General features: G+C 57.2%; 1 protein-coding gene across 7 annotated transcripts in view; it reads left to right on the top strand.

The window, feature by feature from the left end:
* Positions 1–17,568, top strand: part of PTDSS2 (phosphatidylserine synthase 2) — a 28,345-nt gene extending 10,777 nt beyond the window's left edge. For 3 of the 7 annotated variants that reach the window (XM_082477778.1, XM_082477780.1, XM_082477779.1), the window contains exons 3-10: positions 14,119–14,253; positions 14,508–14,558; positions 15,342–15,455; positions 15,589–15,707; positions 16,067–16,181; positions 16,264–16,409; positions 16,495–16,680; positions 16,801–17,568. In XM_082477778.1, coding sequence (XP_082333904.1) covers positions 14,119–14,253; positions 14,508–14,558; positions 15,342–15,455; positions 15,589–15,707; positions 16,067–16,181; positions 16,264–16,409; positions 16,495–16,680; positions 16,801–16,960 — 1,026 coding nt within the window. In that variant the 3' untranslated portion in view covers positions 16,961–17,568. Of the gene's footprint in view, positions 1–4,119; positions 4,203–6,171; positions 6,189–8,426; positions 8,495–14,118; positions 14,254–14,507; positions 14,559–15,341; positions 15,456–15,588; positions 15,708–16,066; positions 16,182–16,263; positions 16,410–16,494; positions 16,681–16,800 lie in introns of those variants that run through there. The other 4 variants (XM_082477776.1, XM_082477775.1, XM_082477781.1 and 1 more) reach the window with 3 other exon arrangements.
* The last annotated feature ends 1,129 nt before the right edge of the window (positions 17,569–18,697 follow it).

The following is an 18,697-nucleotide window of genomic DNA, read 5'->3' as shown; positions in this document are numbered from 1 at the left end:
GTGTAAATAAATCAATACATGTACAGTGTAAACATATTTTGCATATTTGTAATGTGTAGAAATATACTGTATTCCCAGTACTGAAGAACAGAGGCAGAGGACTGCCGCTGCCTGGCTTCAGGCCTGACCATAAAGCTGTGCAGTGGTGGTCAGGACAGTGGTGCTGGCAGAAGGCTGGACAAGTAGAGAGCCCAGAAGTAGCCCCACACAAAGAGGAGCAAAGGCAAGTCAGTGGAGAAAGGAGAATTTTCAACAAAATAACCTAGATACAGACCTTACGCTTTTCACAATAATGAATTTGAAATGGATTATAGACCTAAATATAAAATAGAAAACTATAAAACTTCTTGAAGAAAACAGGGGAGAAAATCTGGTGACCTTGAGTTTGATGATGCGTTTTTTCTTGGCCTCGCCACGAGGCATGTGGGAGCTTAGTTCCCTGACCAGGGATCGAACCCGCACTCCCTGCAGTGGAAGTGTGGAGTCTTAACCACTGGACCGCCAGGGAAGTCCCAGTGACTTCTTAGATAGAACACCAAAAGCATGACCTACAGAAGAAAAAACTGATAAGTCGGACTTGATTAAAATTAAAAACTTCTGCTCTGCAAAACACACTGCTGAGACAAAGAAAAGACAAGCCACAGGCTGGTGGGAAATATTTGCCAAATACACATCTGATGAAGTATCTGTATTCACTGTGCAAAGAACTCCTGAAGCTCAGCGGTAGGAAAACCAGCAGCACAGTCACAAACCGGGCAGGAGGTCTGGACGGACACCACAGAGGACACAAGTGCGTGAAAGGACGCTCAGCACCATGCATCAGCTTGGAGACGCCGCTACACACCTGCTCGAGTGGCCAGGGTTGAAAACACGGCAACACCGGGCGCTGGCGACGATCTGAGGAGCAGGAACTCTTATCCCTCGCCGGCAGGAACGTGAACGGGGCAGGCGCTTTGGAAGACGGTTGGAGACTCTCTCAGAGAACTAAACATAATCCAGCAGCTGTGCGCCTTGGTATTTACCCAGAGGAGCGGAAAACTTAAGTCCACACCAAAACATGGACATTTGTAGCAGCTTTGTTCACAATCACCAAAACTTGGAAGCCACCAAAATGTCCTTAGTGGGTGAATGGGTGAACAAGCTGGTACCTTCATGCAATGGAATATCATTAAGTAATAAACAGAAATGAGCTTTCAAGCCATGGAGACAGAGGCGAAGCTTAAATGCATATTGTTGAGGGAAAGAAGCCGGCCTGGAAAGGCTACATGCTGTATGAGTCCAGCGCTGTGACATTCTGGAAAAGCAGAACTATGTGATGGTAGAAAGATCAGTGGTTTCTCGGGGCAGGGGGAGAATGAATAGGTGGAGTGTGAGATTTTTTTAGGGTCTTGAAACTGTTCTGTTGATACTGTAATGGTGAATGCATGACCCTGTGTGTTTGTCAAAACCCATAGGACTAAACAACACAAAGAGTAAGCCTAAGTATGCAAATTTTAAAAATCGTTTAGGGGCTTCCCTGGTGGTGCAGTGGTTAAGAATCCTCCTGCCAATGCAGGGGACACGGGTTCGAGCCCTGGTCCGGGAAGATCCCACATGCCGCAGAACAACTAAGCCCGTGTGCCACAACTTCTGAGCCTGCGCTCTAGAGCCCGCAAGCCACAACTACTGAAGCCCGCGCGCCTAGAACTCGTGCCCTGCAGCAAGAGAAGCCACTGCAATGAGAAGCCTGCGCACCACAATGAAGAGTAGCCCCCGCTCGCCGCAACTAGAGAAAGCGTTCGTGCAGCAACGAAGACCCAATACAGCCAAAAATAAATAATTTTTTTTAAAAAAGTCATTTAAGAGGTAGAGGACCCCAGGAAGGATTGCAGACTGTGACAGGAGAACATACGAAAGGTGCTGACCTCAGTCACTCTGGAAACGAGGCGGGTCTGTAGGCCTGAAGGCAAGGGACGTGCACACAGCACTGGGCTCTAGTGGCGAAGTTGTTTCCCATGGGGCATGGGTTAACAACCGTGTCCCTGCTGTACACGTGCGCTGGGATTGAACAGGAAAGTACACGGGTGGTGGGGGCCGGGAGTCTCACCCCGGAGGAGTGGGCGGTTACAGGCGACCAAGGGGAGAATGATCCCTGGCTAACAGATGCTGGTTGGAGACGCCAGTGAGGACTCACGTTCGTTTCATGTAGAGACAGGTGGTTACACACAGGAATATTTGTAACATGCGTGTGTATGCAAGGTCGGCACACACGTATCATGTTGCTCTGTCAGCCGAGAGGGCCCAGAGGCAAGGAGCACACGGGCCCCCAAATCTTGGTTCCTAAGAGCATTCGTTCTCCAGTAAAGGAACCAGGCTCCCTGGACAAATGGCCAATTGCAGGCCTGGGACAGGGAACCCCCAAGATGGGCCTGGAGCATCTTCTAGCACCAGAAAGTAGGGAGGTGCTCAGAAACAACAATACAAACCTCCACAAAGATGGGGTGTGTCAAAGCAGTACAGGAGCCAAATGAAAGCTCCTTGCGGCCAAAGCTGGAATGATTTGAGCAACAAAATCAATCAAGTATTGAATTATAACCCAGCGTGTAACCTAGGTACCCACAAATCTGGGCTGATGTAAGAAATGACCGAACACATTAGTGCATCGGGGAGCAGAGACAAACCTCCTGCACAGAAGGTTTCCCATCAGGTTGCGGAGCTGCTCCCTGCCAGCTGTGCAGGGGGGCCTCCCTCCCGAAGGCGAGGCGTGGAGGGGACCCGACAGACACACCTCTGCCAGGGGCTCAGGGTCAGCACCGACAATCAGAATCGTGTCGATGGCGTGTACCCTTGATATGAGGTGAAGATGGTCCTTAACATCTGTGATCTCACTTCCAAAAATCCTATAGCCCTGATCTAATCATAAACAGCCCTGATCTAATAAAAAAAGAAAGCCTTCATTAAGGGGCATTCCACAAAATACGTGGCCAGTGTTCCTCAGAACTGTCCAGGTCATCAAAACAGGGCCAGTCTGAGAACCTGTCACAGGCCAGAGGAGCCTAAGGAGACCTGAGGACTGTCATGTGGGGCCCCGGATGGGGTCCTGGAATAGAAAAAGGACTTTAGGTAGAAAGTAAAGAAATCTGAAAAAAAAAACTGTGGACTTCAGCTACTGTATCAGTGTTGGTTCACTGACTGTGACAGCTGTCCCACGCTCACGGAGTGTGGGAAATTCTGTACTATCTTTGTAACTTTTCTGTTCTAAAATTAAAAGATTATTTTAAAGTGTAATTTATTTGCTTTCCTCTAGAAGTCCTTCTGGGCGACAGATTTTCCCACATCATCTCTTTGGGGCGGGAGGATATCTAGCGGCCCTTTCACCAGACCCTGGAAGGGTGGCCGTCGCCCCCAGGGCAGCCTCGCCTGCACCCCACCCCGCCGCTGAGTGCCAGGGACAGGGCTTTGCGTCCTCAGACCTGCTCCTGGGGACAGCGGCCTCGGGTGTCCCGTGAGAAGTGCGTCCGTGCACAGCAGCTTCACGTGCAGTCACCCAGGCCTGCGAACGCGAGCCTGTGAACCCTTGTGGCATGACAGTCCCCCATGGGCGGGGTGAGCTGGGCCCACCTTGCTCCTCCGTCGTGGGCAGGGGTGCCGTGTGCGTCTGTGTGGCTTTCACTCTGTCTCCTGGTGGGTTCCTGCTGGGACTGGATATGGTGGCCCCACAGGACGAAAGAGCTACCAGCAGGGCCCCAGCCTTGTTGGAGCGGGAAGCCGTTTGATCCTAATAATGCCTTTCCTCCTTAGGGCTTTAGTGAGCTCTGGATCGTCCTGTATGGAATTTTAGGGCGTTTTTGTTTGTGTGTTTTTAACGTGCCACACGTCTTAGTGGCGTGGCTCTTGACGGTACACATGACCCAGCCCAGTGGCAGGGCCTTCTCCCCGGGGTGGTGCTGCCTCTGGGGCCAGGGCGGCAGTGCTAGGCCGCCAGCCTCCCTGCGGCCGAGCCTCGGCTCTGCCCCAGCCCGGGGTCGGGGCCGTCCCCATGGTGGGCGCCCGGGGGTCCCTCCCACCTCCCGCCAGGGAGGAGCTGACCCGGAGCTTGGCGCTTCTGCACACTGAGGGCTGTTTGTTCTTTATTTGCAGAGGTATTGTGGCCAGTATTTTGGTTTTCTTATGTTTTGGAGTCACACAAGCTAAAGACGGGCCATTTTCCAGACCTCATCCAGGTAACCTGCCATTCCTTTCTCCGTGTGCGCCCGCGAAGCTGTGCTGTTCTGAGGGTCGCTCTGTGTCTGTGCTGCTGCGTGTGAGCGTCCCGCCCCCCCTCGGGCCCCTCCTGGCTGGCCGGCTTCACTGCCACCTCGAAGCCCCTCCTCTTTGGGCGCTAGCCCCCGGGGACCCTCCCCCGCCCCCGCCCCTCCCCCCGCCCCCGCCCTCTTTGTGCTAGTCAGGGGGGTCTTCCTGCAGGCGGAGGCGTCCGGGGCCGTGCAGTGCGCTTGGCGTGGCCTCGAGCTGGTGGTTGTGCCTCGCCGCTGCTGGGGGGCTCACAGGGCGCCATCCGCAGCCCCCCCCCGGAGTCATGGGGCCTTCTGGCAACCCCTGGGACGTCCCCTCACAGCTGGAGGGGCCCCAGCCTGTCCGGACTCCAGCCTCCCCTAGGGGCTGGCTCCAGGGCAGGGGTGGTCAGTTTTCCTGAAGGGTCTCAGTTTAGTAACGAGTTTCTGTCTCAGTAAGGGTGTGTATTTATCGTAGAAAATTTGGAAAATACAAAAAGTATTTTTAAATAAAAATAAAAACCACTCACGAAAATAACCACCGTTAAGTTTTAATACGTGTGTATACGAGTATACGTACACAGCTGTAAAAACAAGAAGTTGGCATCATACTGTATGTGTGGTTTTGTATCATGCAGTATTCACCTCAGGCTTAACACATGCATATCCTTGTTAATTTTTCATTTGAGAACTGGATTTTTGATGGCTCCTTGTTTAGTCATCATTTGAATGTACTACAGTTTACTCAACCAGTCCTATATGATTGTATACTTGGGGGTTTCCAATTTCATGGCAATAAACCAGGCTGTAGTGAATTTCCACTTGTACACCTTTGTGTACCTGTCTGATTATCCATGGGACCAAAGGTCCAGGGGAGGTAGCAGGGCATGAGCATTTGGGGCTCCTGATGGGTGCTACCCAGTTGCCCCCTAGAAGGGGCGTATCTGCCCAGGGGCCAGCGACCCGGGGGTTGTGAGCGAGGCCCCCGGGGGCTCTGCCCCCTCAATGCCTGGTGGGGACGTTGGTGCTGGGTGAAGCCCGTGTGGTCCCCGCCCCCGGGGCAGCGTGAGCTTCCTGAGCCGCAGGGCACGGCCCCCACTGGGGGTTGGGGAGGGGCTGCAGGACCTTCTCCACCGTCTCCACTGGTGTGGGCCCGTCCAGTCTTGCCTCAGAAGGGTGTGGACTCTTAACCAGAGCAACGGAAAAGTGAGCTGAAGTGTCGGAATCACAGTGAGAAACCAGGTGTGTTCAGTGCTCGTCAGGCGGACTTGGAGGGGAGAACAGGAGCTGCCAGAAACTCCCCAGAGGCTGTCGGTGGGTGAGGGCGCAGCCAAGTTCTCGTGCGCACCCGGCGCTGGACGGGGCCCTGCCCGCGTCATCCCGGGGCTTCAGCTTCAGGAAAGCTCCCTCTGCGGCTCTGCGCGGTGTGAGCGTTAGGCCGGCTCCCCCGCTGCAGAGGGCGGTGCCCTGGTTTCTGAGCTGACGTGCTGAGCGCGGCTCTGCCTTTCCTTAGTTTACCTGCTGTGCGCACACCCTGTTTCCCTGCCAGTCTTGGCTTAGTTCACGTGGGGACCTGCCCCGGAGCACCGTCCAGACAGCTTGTTCACCTGGTAGCTGGCAGCAAGTCCTCAGCCTCTCCAATCAGGTCACATGTGCTCGCTGGCGGGAACGGACTCCACAGAGGAGGCGCCCTGGGGTCTCCGCGTGCCTCCCGCCCTCCTCTGGGCCTGGCTCAGGCAGCCACTCGGGGAGCAGACAGCCGACCTGTGTGGGGCGTTGCTTTATTTGGAAACGAGTTGGCTGCAGCTCCAACTGGGGCTGCCACTAAAGAGGCCCCCTTGCCTTCGTGCGTGGCTCCCTGCAGAAGCTGGAGTAGCCGAGGACGTTGCAGGTGCTGCTGAGCTGCCCGGAGCTGACGCTCAGGAAGGAGCTCCGAGCGTGGGTCTGGGAGCGGGGCAGCCTGTAATCAGGAGCCTCTGGGGTGGCTCGCGGAGAGCCGGAGCCGGGCTGGGGTGTGGGGACCCGGGCCGTGGGGAGGGACGAGGGCCCGCTGGCCACTGGCGGGGGGCAGGCCTGGGTCCTGGTGGGCGCTACGGGGTGCTCGTGGTGGGGAGTCTGAGCTGGCTGCCTGTCTGAGCCGAGTGGGGGCGGCCGGGGGAGGGACAGTGCAGCCTTCACGGGAGGAGGCGGCCGTCCCGGCAGCCGGGCAGCTACACTCGGCCGCCCCAAGTCCCTGCTCCACAGCCCTCGACCTGCTGCTGCGGCCTCGAACCAGGGAGAGTTTTCCAGGTTTCTCCTATCTTCAAGGGCACGAAGAATAAGTCTGTCACCTCAGCTGTTTACGTCCATTGTCTCAGAACACGTTAGCCCACCTGCCCAAGAATTCACCACGTTTGTATTTCCTGCCCGTGCGAGGCTGGATTCTCGTCAGTCTCCGGGGCGGTTTTCCCCCAGCGAGTGGGCTAGGCCCCAGCCCTGAGGGTGCCGGGCGGCCCCAGAGCCGGGCGTCTGCGCACTTCTCACGCTCCTGCGGCACAACAGGCCCCGCACCCCTCCCTCTCGCCTGCCCGGCTGCCTGTACCCTGGGTGTCCACCGAAGCGGGGGCGGGAGGGCGCGTGGCGCTGTCACAGATGACCTGGAATAGCTGTGGAATAGCCGTGGCCAAACCTTGTGTCTCCAGTTTGTGAGCACGGCTTATTTTTTTAATTCAAGGTGAATTAGCTTTTACAAGTAGGCTGGTGGGTTTTTTTTTCTTTACAGACATAAGCATAGGGGAAGCAGATATCTTATTATTTGTTTATTTTATTATTTTATTTGTTATTTATTTATTTGTTTTTTAGCTGCGTTGGGTCTTCGTTGCTGCGCACGGGCTTTCTCTAGTTGCGGCGAGCGGGGGCTACTCTTCACTGCAGCGCGCGGGCTTCTCGTTGCAGAGCACGGGCTCTAGGCACGCGGGCTTTAGTAGTTGTGGTCCGCGGGCTTCAGTAGTTGCAGCACGTGGGCTCAGTATTTGTGGTGCGTGGGCTCTGGGGCGGGCAGGCTTCGGTAGTTGTGGCTCGCGGGCTCTAGAGCGCAGGCTCAGTAATTGTGGCGCACGGGCTTAGTTGCTCCGCGGCGTGTGGTATCTTTCCGGACCAGGGATTGAACCCGTGTCCCCTGCATTGACAGGCAGATTCTTTACCACTGCGCCACCAGGGAAGTCCCCTTAGGCATTTATTAAACAGGATTCTGAAGATTCTTGGAAGATAGACATTACCGTTGGCTTTTAGGACAGTTCTAGACCTTCCCCTTCCTGTCATCTCATCCCCCAGGGACTTGAGAGTGTGGATGGCAGATGGTGAGAGAGAGGAGTCCCGGCCAGTGAAAGGGGTTCTGAGGGACACGTTCGTTCTTTTTTCCAGCTTTATTGAGATAGGATTGACACGTAACATAAGCTTAAGGTGTACTGTGTGATGGTTTGATACACGTGTATTGCGTACTCCAGTATGGTTAGTTAACCCCTCTGTCATCTCATGTAATCTCAACTTTTTTTTTTTTTTATGGTGAGAACATTTAAGATCAACTCTCTCAGCAACTTTAAAGTATATAATATAGAACCGCCACGTGTAGTCACCGGAGGGGCAAAAGTGCTGACTCAAACTTAAGACAGTTTCCTGAAACAAATCGTCATCCCAGGAATTCAGAGATGGTTTAATGTTGGGAAATGTGTTAATTTCATTCATCACATTAACACTAAAGAAAAAAATTGATCCTCGTAAATGCAGAAGAATAAAGTTTTGTACTCATTCATGATAGAAACACAGCATACTGGAATTAAAAGGTTCTCTTACTGTGACGAAAGGTATCCACCAAAACCCTGCAAACTTACTTAGTGACGAAGGTTAGAAGCATCCCTAGGAAACACAAGACAAGGATGTTTGCTGTCACTGCTCATATCTGGTGGTTTGCGGGCCTTCTGTGCTGCGGGAAAGATTAGGGACGGGAACGGAAGAGAAGGAGGAAGAACAGTCAGAGGGAAACTGTGCCCAGCCCTGAGTTAGATCTTGCTTCTGACGTCTCTACCAGGGACCTGAGGGCCCCGAGCAGAGGCTGCGCGTGCGGGAGCTGTGTGGGGCGGGGCCGCGGGCCGCAGGGCGGCGCCCCCTGATGCCTCTGTGTTCTCCGTGTCTGTACAGCCTACTGGAGGTTTTGGCTCTGCGTCAGTGTGGTCTACGAGCTGGTTCTCATCTTTATACTCTTCCAGGTAAGCGGGTCTCTTGGTTGGGTGAACTGTGAAAGTGGAGGTGGCACAGAACGCTCTGCACATTGGCCCCCAGGGCTCTGGTAGGAGGCTGGACCCCACCCAAAGGGGGCAGGGGCCATAGGGGTGGGAAGGCGCCAGCCATCGCCTGCGGCAGAGTCTCCGTTCTCAGCGGGCCTGGACCTCTGGGCGCAGCTGCCGCGTGGCCGGGGGACGATGGGTTCAGACGTGGACGCCTGGCGGGCGCTCCAGATCTGAGCAGGGCTGAGCCCTCGCAGGGGGCACACCTGACCCCGCAGCACAGGCGCTCTGAGTGTGGGCAGTGGGCCCAGGGCCAGTCGCCATGGGCCTCGTTTCTGGTTTTGCGGGTGACCAGCTGTGGCTTTGTGTGCTTTTCTCCCTTCTGGCACACGTTCTGCAAGGGGGTTGGGTTGGAGGTTGGAAACTTAGCTCCTCAGTAAATCTTGGATCAGGGTTTGTTGCCGCTAACGTCTGTCTGTCTAATACTTCTGTTCTGCTGGACTTATCGAGCTCGCCTTTGAGGGTGGTCTCCAGTATTCACAATCTCAAAGCAGTCAGCGATAGCTGAGTGATTTATCATCACGTGGGAAGGTTTGCATTTCGGGTAGGTGTGCAGGGCTGGGAGCTGTAACACCTGTTTGTGTTTGTGTGGACACCACAGTTAGGCACAGAGCCCCAGGCCCCCTTGGGTGCCACCTCTGTGACCCTGGCCTCGCAGTGGCCTCGCAGGCACCATCTGTCCCTGCATCCCCGCCATTTGTCTCTTGGAAAGTCTCGTGTGAGTGGAGTTGTGCAGAGCGTGGCCTTCACTGCCTCTGAAACTCACCCAAGCCGTGCGCACCTACAGCTGGTCCTCTTTATCGTGGATGGGGCTCCTGGTGGAGGGACCGCCATCTGTCCAGTCACTGGGGTTGTGTCTGGTTTGGGGCAGACGTGCGTGGAGCTGCTCTGAGCCTCAGGTACAGGCTCTTGTGTGGACCTGAGCTTTCATTTCTTGAGGGTGAACACTCGGGAGGGACTCCTGCGTCATAGGTTATAGGTGTCTCAGTCCCAGGGCAGCTGTGTCCCGCCAGCACCCTCTCTCACCTTGGCAGTACTGGCCATCACCAGGATCTTTTATTTTAGCCAGTGTCTTATGGATTTCACTGCATTGCTAGAGTGGCTGATGATGTTGACCAACTTCTCCTGCCTTCATGAGCCGTGAAACACACATCCTCCTCGGTGAAGTGTTTATTTTTTGCCCTTTTTAAAAATCGGGTGGTTTGTTTTTGTAGTGTTGAGTTATGACAGCTTTTTATGTAGTCCTGGTTACAAGGTCCTTTGCTGGATGTGCTGGGCCTTCGTTCTTTAACAGTGGCGGTCCTTGTGTCTTTTCTTTTTGTGTTTTTGATGTCATGTCTAAGACTTCTTTGTCCAACACCAATTTATTAAGATTTTCTCCTATACTTTCTTTTAAAACCTACCTGGTTTTATATTTTACACTGAGATTGCTCATTCATGTTGAATTTCTTTTTACATTTTGTTTTGGAATGATTGTAGATTCACAGGAAGTTGTGAACAAATTGTACAGGTAGGTCCTGTGTTCCTTCACCCAGGTCCTCAATATTTTGCACAAATGTAGGACAGTATGTGTACCTGAAACTAACACAATATTGTAAGTCAACTATACTTTAATTTTAAAAAATATATATATATGTATATATAAGACAGGATCAAACCAGGAAATTGATATCAATGCACTCCACAGAGTTTGTCACAGTTCAGTTTTACACGCATGTGTGCACACACACGTGTGTATATAGAATTCTGTGCAATTGTTTTGGTTTTATTGCAGTGTATTTAATTAAAAGTATTTTTTAACTACAGTAAAAAACACGTAACATAAAATTTACCGTCTCAGCCACTTCTAGGTGCACAGGGCGGGGCACGAAGCACATGCACATGGTCGTGTTACCTTCCCCACCATCCTCCCCGGAACGTTCGGTCTTCCCAAACGGACGCTCTGTCCCCATGAACACTCACCCCCTCCCCTCCCCCAGCCCGGGCCCCACCGTCTACTTCCTTTCTCTATGGGTCTGACTCCTCCAGGGGCCTCCTGGGAGTGGAACCAGACAGCATTTGTCCTCCTGTGACTGGATTATTTCACTGAGTGTAACGTCCTCAAGGTTCACCCTGTGTAGCCTGTGTCACACTTTCCTTCCTTTTTAAGGCTGCGTAGTGTTCCGTTGTGTGTTTAAACCGCATTCTGTGCATCCACTCAAGTGGACGGACACTCGGGTTGCCTCCACCCTTTGGTGACTGTGAACGTGGGTGTGTGAGTATCTGTTCCAGTCGCTGCTTTCCATTCCTTTGAGGACACGCCTACAAGTGGGATTGCTGAGTAATTCTGTTTAACCTTTAGAGGAGCTGCCAGACTATTCTCCACAGCGGCTGTACTCATTTTACAGTCCCTCCAACAGTGCACAGGCTTCCAATTTCTCCGTATTCTCACCAACACTTGTTATTTTCCTTTTTTTTGGGGGGGGCGGGGTGGTGAAGTGGTAAAATATCTCGTGGTTTTTCTTTCTTTTTTTTTTTTTAATAAATTTATTTATTTATTTTTGGCTGCGTTGGGTCTTTGTTGTTGCGAGCGGGCTTTCTCTGGTTGTGGCGAGCGGGGGCTGCTCTTCGTTGGCGGTGCGCAGGCTTCTCATTGCGGCGGCTTCTCTTGCTGCGGAGCACGGGCTGTAGGCACGCAGGCTCAGTAGTTGTGACACACGGGCTCAGTAGTTGTGGCTCGCGGGCTCTAGAGCGCAGGCTCAGTAGTTGTGGCACACGGGCTTAGTTGTTCCGCGGCATGTGGTATCTTCCCGGACCAGGGCTCAAACCCGTGTCCCCTGCGTTGGCAGGCGGATTCTTAACCGCTGCACCACCAGGGAGGTCCTCTCATGTGGTTTTGATTTGCATTTCCCTGATTGCTAGTGATGCTGAACATCATTTCATGTGCTTGTTTGTATGTCTTTTTGGGAGACCAGCTTATGTTCTGATTGATTTTTTTTAATGGTTCATGTTTTGTTTTATTTATTTAAAATAAACTTTATTTTAAGACAGATTTACAGGATTGTGAAGTTAGTGCAGAGAGTTTCTTCACCCAGTTTTTCCTGTTATGAACATCTTACACTAATATGACGCGTTTGTTACAATTAATCATTATTAATCATTATTAACTAAAACCCACACTTTCTTTCAGATTTTCCCCTCCTCTGCAGCACAGGACCCTCCCCTTACGTGGGTCTTTCATTTCTCTCAGCAACATTTTGTGGTTTCCGGAGTATATGTTTTGCACTTCCTTTGTGAAATGTATTCCTAAGCACCTCACTCTTTCTGGTGCTGTCCTGAGTGGGACCGTCTCGATGTCGGTTGGTCTGCTGGGCCCTGGCGTCTGGAGGCGCAGCCCGCTTGCTCTGTCGGTCTGGGCCCTCTGTACCTGCTCCTTCGTTCCCACAGCTCTGCTGCTGTTCGGGGGGTTCCTGAGGGGGTCTCTGTGCAGGAATAGGGGGAGTTCACTTCTTCCTTTCCAACCTGAGTGTCTGTCTGTCCGTCCGTCTCTGGCCTCACACTGTCCCCCACTTCTTAGCGGGGAGCCCTCAGCCCTCACCAGATGCCCCTTGTCAATGGAGGAAGTTCCACTCTTCCTAATTTGTTGAGTGTTTTTTTCATGAGAGGGTATTAGATTTTGGTTGGATGCTTTTTCTGCATCAAATGAGATGATCATGTGGTTTTTTCCCTTTATTAACATGATGTTTTGTGTTGATTCATTTTCTCATTTTGAACCAGCTTAGCATTCCTGGGATAAAGCCCACTTGGTCGTGGTGTATGACCTTTTGTATATACTGCTGGATTCACTTTGCTCGTATTCTGTTGAGGATTGTTGCACCCATATTCATAAGAGACATTCTCTGTAGTCTGCCTGGAATGTCTTTTTCTGATTTTGGTATCAGGGTTGCTGGGGGTTTGTCTGGTGTTTCTGTCGTGATTTGACACATGATTCTGACCGTCGGTGCTGACCCCGACCCCCTGGCAGAGGTGTGTCTGTCGGGTCCCCTCCACGCCTCGCCCTCAGGAGGGAGGCCCCCCTGCGCAGCGGGCGGAGAGCAGCTCCATAATCCGATGGGAAACTTCTGTGTGGGAGGTTTGTCTCTTCTCCCTGACTCACTAATGTGTCCGGTCATTTCTTAACTCAGTGCAGACTCGTGGGTAGATATCTACGTTATACTTTGGGTTACAATTCAGTACTCGATTCGTTGCTCAACTTGTTCCAGTTGGCTGCTGGGAGCTTTCCCATACCCCACGTACGTGGTGGGTTCTTGGTGTTTTGTTTTGGGTTTCTGAGCACCTCCCTCCTTTCTGGTGCTAGAAGACACTCCAGGCCCATCTTGGGGGTTCCCTGCCCAGCCCTGGAATCTGCCATTTCTCCAGGGAGCCTGGTTCCTTTATTGGAGAACGAATGCTCTTAGGAACCAAGATCTGGGCGCTCTCGGCCAGCAGCGCGGAGCCCTGTGGGTCCTGACTAGTGAGTCTGCAGATTTAAAAGTGGCTGGTTCTGGAAGGCCCTCCTGCCCCGGCTGCTGTCCTCTCCCAGAGCCGTGTCATGAGGGGTCAGTCGGCCTCCCTGGCCTTTGCTGGAGTGGAGGTTCATGGTCTGGCCCTCTGGGCTTGGGTGACAAGCTCTCAGCTGGGACCGGAGCTGACTTCCTTGGGTCCCATCAGCCCTCAGATGCCCTGAGACGAAGACACAGTGCTGTGTTTCACTTCTCTGAGGGTTGAGTGTCCAGGGATCTGAGCCCCTAATGACCTGGCTCCGGAGCCGAGCCCGTGGGGCCACCCTGACTCAGGAACACAGCGGTGTCGGGTGCTGTCCTGCTGTCTGGCCCTCAGATCCTGTGTTACCAGGGCACACGTGGTGGGGGGGGGGTTTCAGTTGTTCGTGGTGTCACCTCAGTCATGTGACAAGATGCAGGTCTGAGTGTCATCTGTCCACACACACCATGGACCGCGTCTCGTTGCCCCAGCCTGGAGCCTCTTCCCCGCTGTGCCCTTTCGCTGGTACTCGGGGCAGGAGCGAGGGGACAGGGTCCTCATGACGGGTATCCTAGGGTGCCTCCTGTGGACCACAGGCCCCAGCTGGCGGCCAGCGGGGGCCTGGAGGGAGGAATGAGGGGGCCCTCTTCTGCCAGGGTGCGCCCCCAAAAGCCTACTTTGTGCCGAAGCTGGAGGCCTGTTTGGCCAACGTTGGCGTCTGGGAGAGGCTGTCCGGGCGCCGCGTGAAGAAGCGTGTCCCACAGCGCTGTTCCTCGGTGTGGGGTCTGGACCCCGAACTGGACGTAGGGAGGAGAGGTGGGGAGACTGGTGATCGGAGCGCCCTCCCACGGGAGGTGCCCCTGCGACGCCACGTGGCGTGGTCCTAGGGTCCCATGGGGGCGTGAGGACGTCCTCGGACTTGGGACAGCCCTGCTCTGCCCGGCCCGAAGTGGGGGCGATGCTGAGACAGTGCTTCCCCTCGCGGTTGGTGGGTGCTGTCTGCGCACCCCAGACCCCGCCCCACTGACATGCCGCCGCCCTTGCAGACCGTCCAGGACGGCCGCCAGTTTCTGAAGTACGTCGACCCCAGGTTGGGGGTCCCGCTGCCGGAGAGGGACTACGGGGGAAACTGCCTCATCTATGATGCAGACAATAAGACCGACCCCTTCCACAACGTCTGGGTAGGCGCCCGGAGGGGGCCGGCCGGCCTCATGACGTGGGGGCCGCTCCCGGCGGGGCCGCACCACCTCCCACGCGTGAAGCTCGGCGCTGCCCCAGGCGTGGATGTTTCTGGGACCCGAGTCACTCTGGACTGGAGGGGGTGAGGGTACCAGGGTCCGTGCCACCCACACGCGGGGATGCCTCTGGCTGCGGCGGGGCCCGTTCCCAGCTCACGACGTAGACCGAGCGCGAGGCCTGCCTCTGTGCCCCACAGGACAAGCTGGACGGCTTCGTGCCCGCACACTTCATCGGCTGGTACCTGAAGGTAGGCACCTCCTCCTTGGGCGGGGCACCTGGTTTCGGAGCCGCCCTGAACTCTGGGCCGTTTTCCAGCCGTGCGGTGGGTTGCGGCCGCGGTGTGGGACAGGCAGGCTGCCGAGTTGGGGGGCCTGACCCGACCTTGCGTGTCCTGCGTGTTGCGGTGGCCGCCGGAGAGCAAAAGGGAGAGACCCACGGGGGGCCCCCGGCCCCCACCCCACCCAGCCCTGGGCACCCTCAGGCCTGGGCACACGCGTCGTCGACATACCTGCAAGTTGCCTCAAAGTCTTTTTTTTTTTTAATAAATTTATTTATTTTATTTATTTATTTTTGGTTGCGTTGGGTCTTCGTTGCTGCACGCGGGCTTTCTCTAGTTGTGGCGAGCGGGGGCTACTCTTCGTTGCGTGCGCAGGCTTCTCATTGCGGTGGCTTCTCTTGTTGCAGAGCACGGGCTCTAGGTGCGCAGGCTTCAGTAGTTGTGGCGAGCGGGCTCAGTAGTTGTGGCGAGCGGGCTCTAGAGCGCAGGCTCAGTAGCTGTGGCGCACGGGCTTAGTTGCTCCGCGGCATGTGGGATCTTCCAGGACCAGGGCTCGAACCCGTGTCCCCTGCGTTGGCAGGCAGATTCTTAACCACTGCGCCACCAGGGAAACCCTCAAAGTCTTAACTTGGGGCGGCCCGAGCCACAGCTGCCCTGCCGCCGTGCCTCACCGGAGGGCAGTGGGGCGGGGGTAGGGGGCGGGCTGTCCTTGGGGGACCCCGCGCAGGGGGCTGACGCCCTGGCGGCCCGCAGACCCTGATGATCCGTGACTGGTGGATGTGCACGATCGTGAGTGTGATGTTTGAGTTCCTGGAGTACAGCCTGGAGCACCAGCTGCCCAACTTCAGCGAGTGCTGGTGGGACCACGTAAGTGCCGCCCTCTGCGTCCCGGCTGGCCACCACGTGGGGGCAGCGGGCGGTACGGGGTCCCCTCAGCCAGGGCCATCCGACCTGGGGACCCGTGGCACCCACCTCCCTCCCGCCTGGCTCCCGCCCCCAGTGGATCATGGACGTGCTCGTCTGCAACGGGCTGGGCATCTACTGCGGCATGAAGACCCTCGAGTGGCTGTCCCTGAAGACATACAAGTGGCAGGGCCTCTGGAACATTCCGACCTACAAGTACGTCTGGAGAGCCGCCCTGCTCCGCGCAGGCCTTGACCCCAGTGTGGGGCCTGCAGGGCCCCTGCCGCCCCCCGAGGTCCTTTCGTGAGGTGCTACAGGCGAGGATCTCGCCTCTGTAAACCCCACCCAGGATGTGACCCTGGGTGCTGCCCTCGTGGCGGCCGGGACGTCAGCCCGTCCCCATCCAGCCAGCTCCTCTTCCTCCCTGCTGGCCCTTCTCGGGGTCATCCCTTCCCAGCCGCCTCCCTCTGTGGAGAAGTAGAGAAACGGTCCCGGAAGAGACCTGGGGGGCCGGGGGGGGGCGGCGCGGGGTGTGCCCCGCGGGCGTTGCCCTGGGCTGACGGCCGCGGTTCCAGGGGCAAGATGCAGAGGATCGTCTTCCAGTTCACGCCCTACAGCTGGGTCCGCTTCGAGTGGAAGCCGGCCTCCAGCCTGCGCCGCTGGCTGGCCGTGTGCGGCATCATCCTGGTGGTAAGGCCCGCGGCCGCCTGCCGCCCCGCCCCGCCCCCCGCCCCCGGCCCCGGCGCCCTCCACCCTCCCTCCTCTGCCCCAGTTTCTGTTGGCAGAGCTGAACACCTTCTACCTGAAGTTCGTGCTGTGGCTGCCCCCCGAGCACTACCTGGTCCTCCTGCGGCTAGTCTTCTTCGTCAACGTGGGCGGCGTGGCCATGCGGGAGATCTACGACTTCATGGACGACCCGTGAGGGCCAGGGCGGGGCCTGGGCCGCGGAGGGGCGGGCACGGGCGCGCTCGGGCCTCACCCCTGCACCCGCCTCCCTCTGCAGGAAGCTCCACAAGAAGCTGGGCCAGCAGGCCTGGCTGGTGGCGGCCATCACCGTCACGGAGCTGCTCATCGTGGTGAAGTACGACCCGCACACGCTCACGCTGTCCCTGCCCTTCTACATCGCCCAGTGCTGGACGCTCGGCTCCGTGCTCGCCCTCACCTGGACCGTCTGGCGCTTCTTCCTGCGGTGAGCGCCGTGGCCCCGGCGGTCCTGCCTGCCCACCCCGGGCTCTGAGCTCCCCTGCGGGGCAGCGTCCAGGGACCTCCGTGGGCCGGCCGGTGGTGACGCAGCCCCCGCTGTCCCCAGGGACATCACCCTGAGGTACAAGGAGACGCGGCGGCAGAAGCAGCAGGGCAGGGACGACCAGGGCAGGGCGGACGGCAGCGTGGACGGGCGCCCACCAGGGCCCGACGACCCCTCGGGGCCCGAGGAGGCCGAGAGGGAGGGGGTGCCAGCACCGCACTGACGCTGCGGCTGGGCCTGCAGAGCCCAGGCCTGGCGCCCTCCACCCTCTGGGATTCCCGCCAGGAGCCTTCCAGCGGGCCTCAGCCCTCAAGGTTCTATCTCCCTCTTCTCCCGCGTGCACAGTGGGGTGGGGCGCGTGTGTGTGTGGCGTGTGCACACGTGTGGGTGCGTGTGTGTGTGCGCGTGTGCTCCTGAGGCTCTGGGGCTCGCCCTGGGCCGGCTGGTGCCCCTTCTGCGCGGTCAGCCCGCCGCCTTGGCCACCCCGAGCCTTGGTGCCCACACGGCCCGGCCCAGGCAGCAGCGTCTCGGTGCCCCTGTCCGCTCCCTGGGCCCCGCCGGTCCCCCACGACCTTCTGGCGGCACGTGTGAAGGACAGGCGTCCAGGGACGCCCTGACGTGGCTGGAAAGGGCAGATCCGCTTCCTCGGGAGCCTCCATCTGACCCTCCAACCTGGAGGGCGCGTGGACGGGGCTGCCCGCACATCGAGTCGGAGACTCCAAGGCCTGGTGCCCGCCGTCAGGAGGGCGGGTCGTGAGGGAGGGTCTCTGTGGCCCAGGGTTGAGGTCACCCCCACGAGCAAACAGAACAAATAAAAGCCACGGTGAAGGCCTGCGGCTCCGCGGCTCCTCGCTGCCCCTCACCCCCGCCCTACCTTGTGCCGCCTCGGGTGCTGCCCAGAGGGCAGCTGGGAGCCACTCGGGCTGGACGCCTGTCCCGGCGGACAACCAGCGGGCGCGAGGGTCGCCGGCCTCCCGGGCGCCTCCTGCTGCCTCTGCCCCTCGGGCCGGCCTGAGGGAGCTAGTTCTGGGCGGGGGACGGGGGACGGCGCACCGTCCTCAGGCTTCACACGCACGGGTGAAGGGAAGCGCCCTGACTTCCGGGCGAGGGTGACACTCCCGACCTCCCCAAGGGCAGGGCTCCTCAGAGCGCCAGGGCCTCGGTGGACTCGTTTCCTTAGTTTATTTTCCCGTAACTATTTCTGGGGAGAATTTCAAACCTAGGGCGGTTGTGAGGACAGACGGCGGTGCGCCTGTGCCCCCCGCCCCACCCGCTGCTCTTGCGTTGTGCTGTTGAGCTGAGTTTCTCAGCCTCTGGCTTCCATGGGCTTCCTCAGTGTGCCCCACCCCACCTGCTGCCGTCCCAGTGTCACCTTTGATCTGGGTTCAGGGCCGACGCCCGTCCCACCAGTGCGGAGGCACCAAGCGTCCTGTCCGCCCACCTCCACCGGGGGTTCTTGGCGTCGCGGGGTTCACAGTCGCTCTGGTCCCAGACTACCTCCCTCCTGTGGCCTGTGCTCTCCCTGCAGGGCTGGAGGCCCGTGTTGCTCACCAGTCCCAGGCGTGGCCCCCGGGAGCGGTTTCTGGCCCAAGGTGGGTGCAGGTTCCCCTGGAGCGTCTCCCACCCAGACCTGGGTGGGGCCACCCACTTCTCCACAGATCCTGCTCCCTTCCCGGGGAAGGTGTTACAAAGCCAGGGTCCTGGGTACCTTGAAGGGCTTTGTAGTGATGGCAGGAAGTTACTGCCCAGGCGCCAGACCCTTTGAAAGGTGCCCAGTGTCTACACCTTGATTGTGCTGCTCAGGGCAGGTCACCCCTACGCTGTCCACCCACGGCCAGACGAGGCCAGCTAGACGGGGTGGACCCTGCCCTTATGTCCACAGGGCTCCGGCCTCCAGCAGGAGAGCACTCGGGAGCCAGCCGTCGGCAGGCTCGGCCCGGCCCGGCCCTGGGAGCAGCTC

Source organism: Balaenoptera physalus, assembly GCF_965194825.1.
Source record: "Balaenoptera physalus genome assembly, chromosome: 10".
Classification (NCBI taxonomy): Eukaryota; Metazoa; Chordata; class Mammalia; order Artiodactyla; family Balaenopteridae; genus Balaenoptera; species Balaenoptera physalus.
This window is presented reverse-complemented; position numbering and strand designations above follow the sequence as displayed.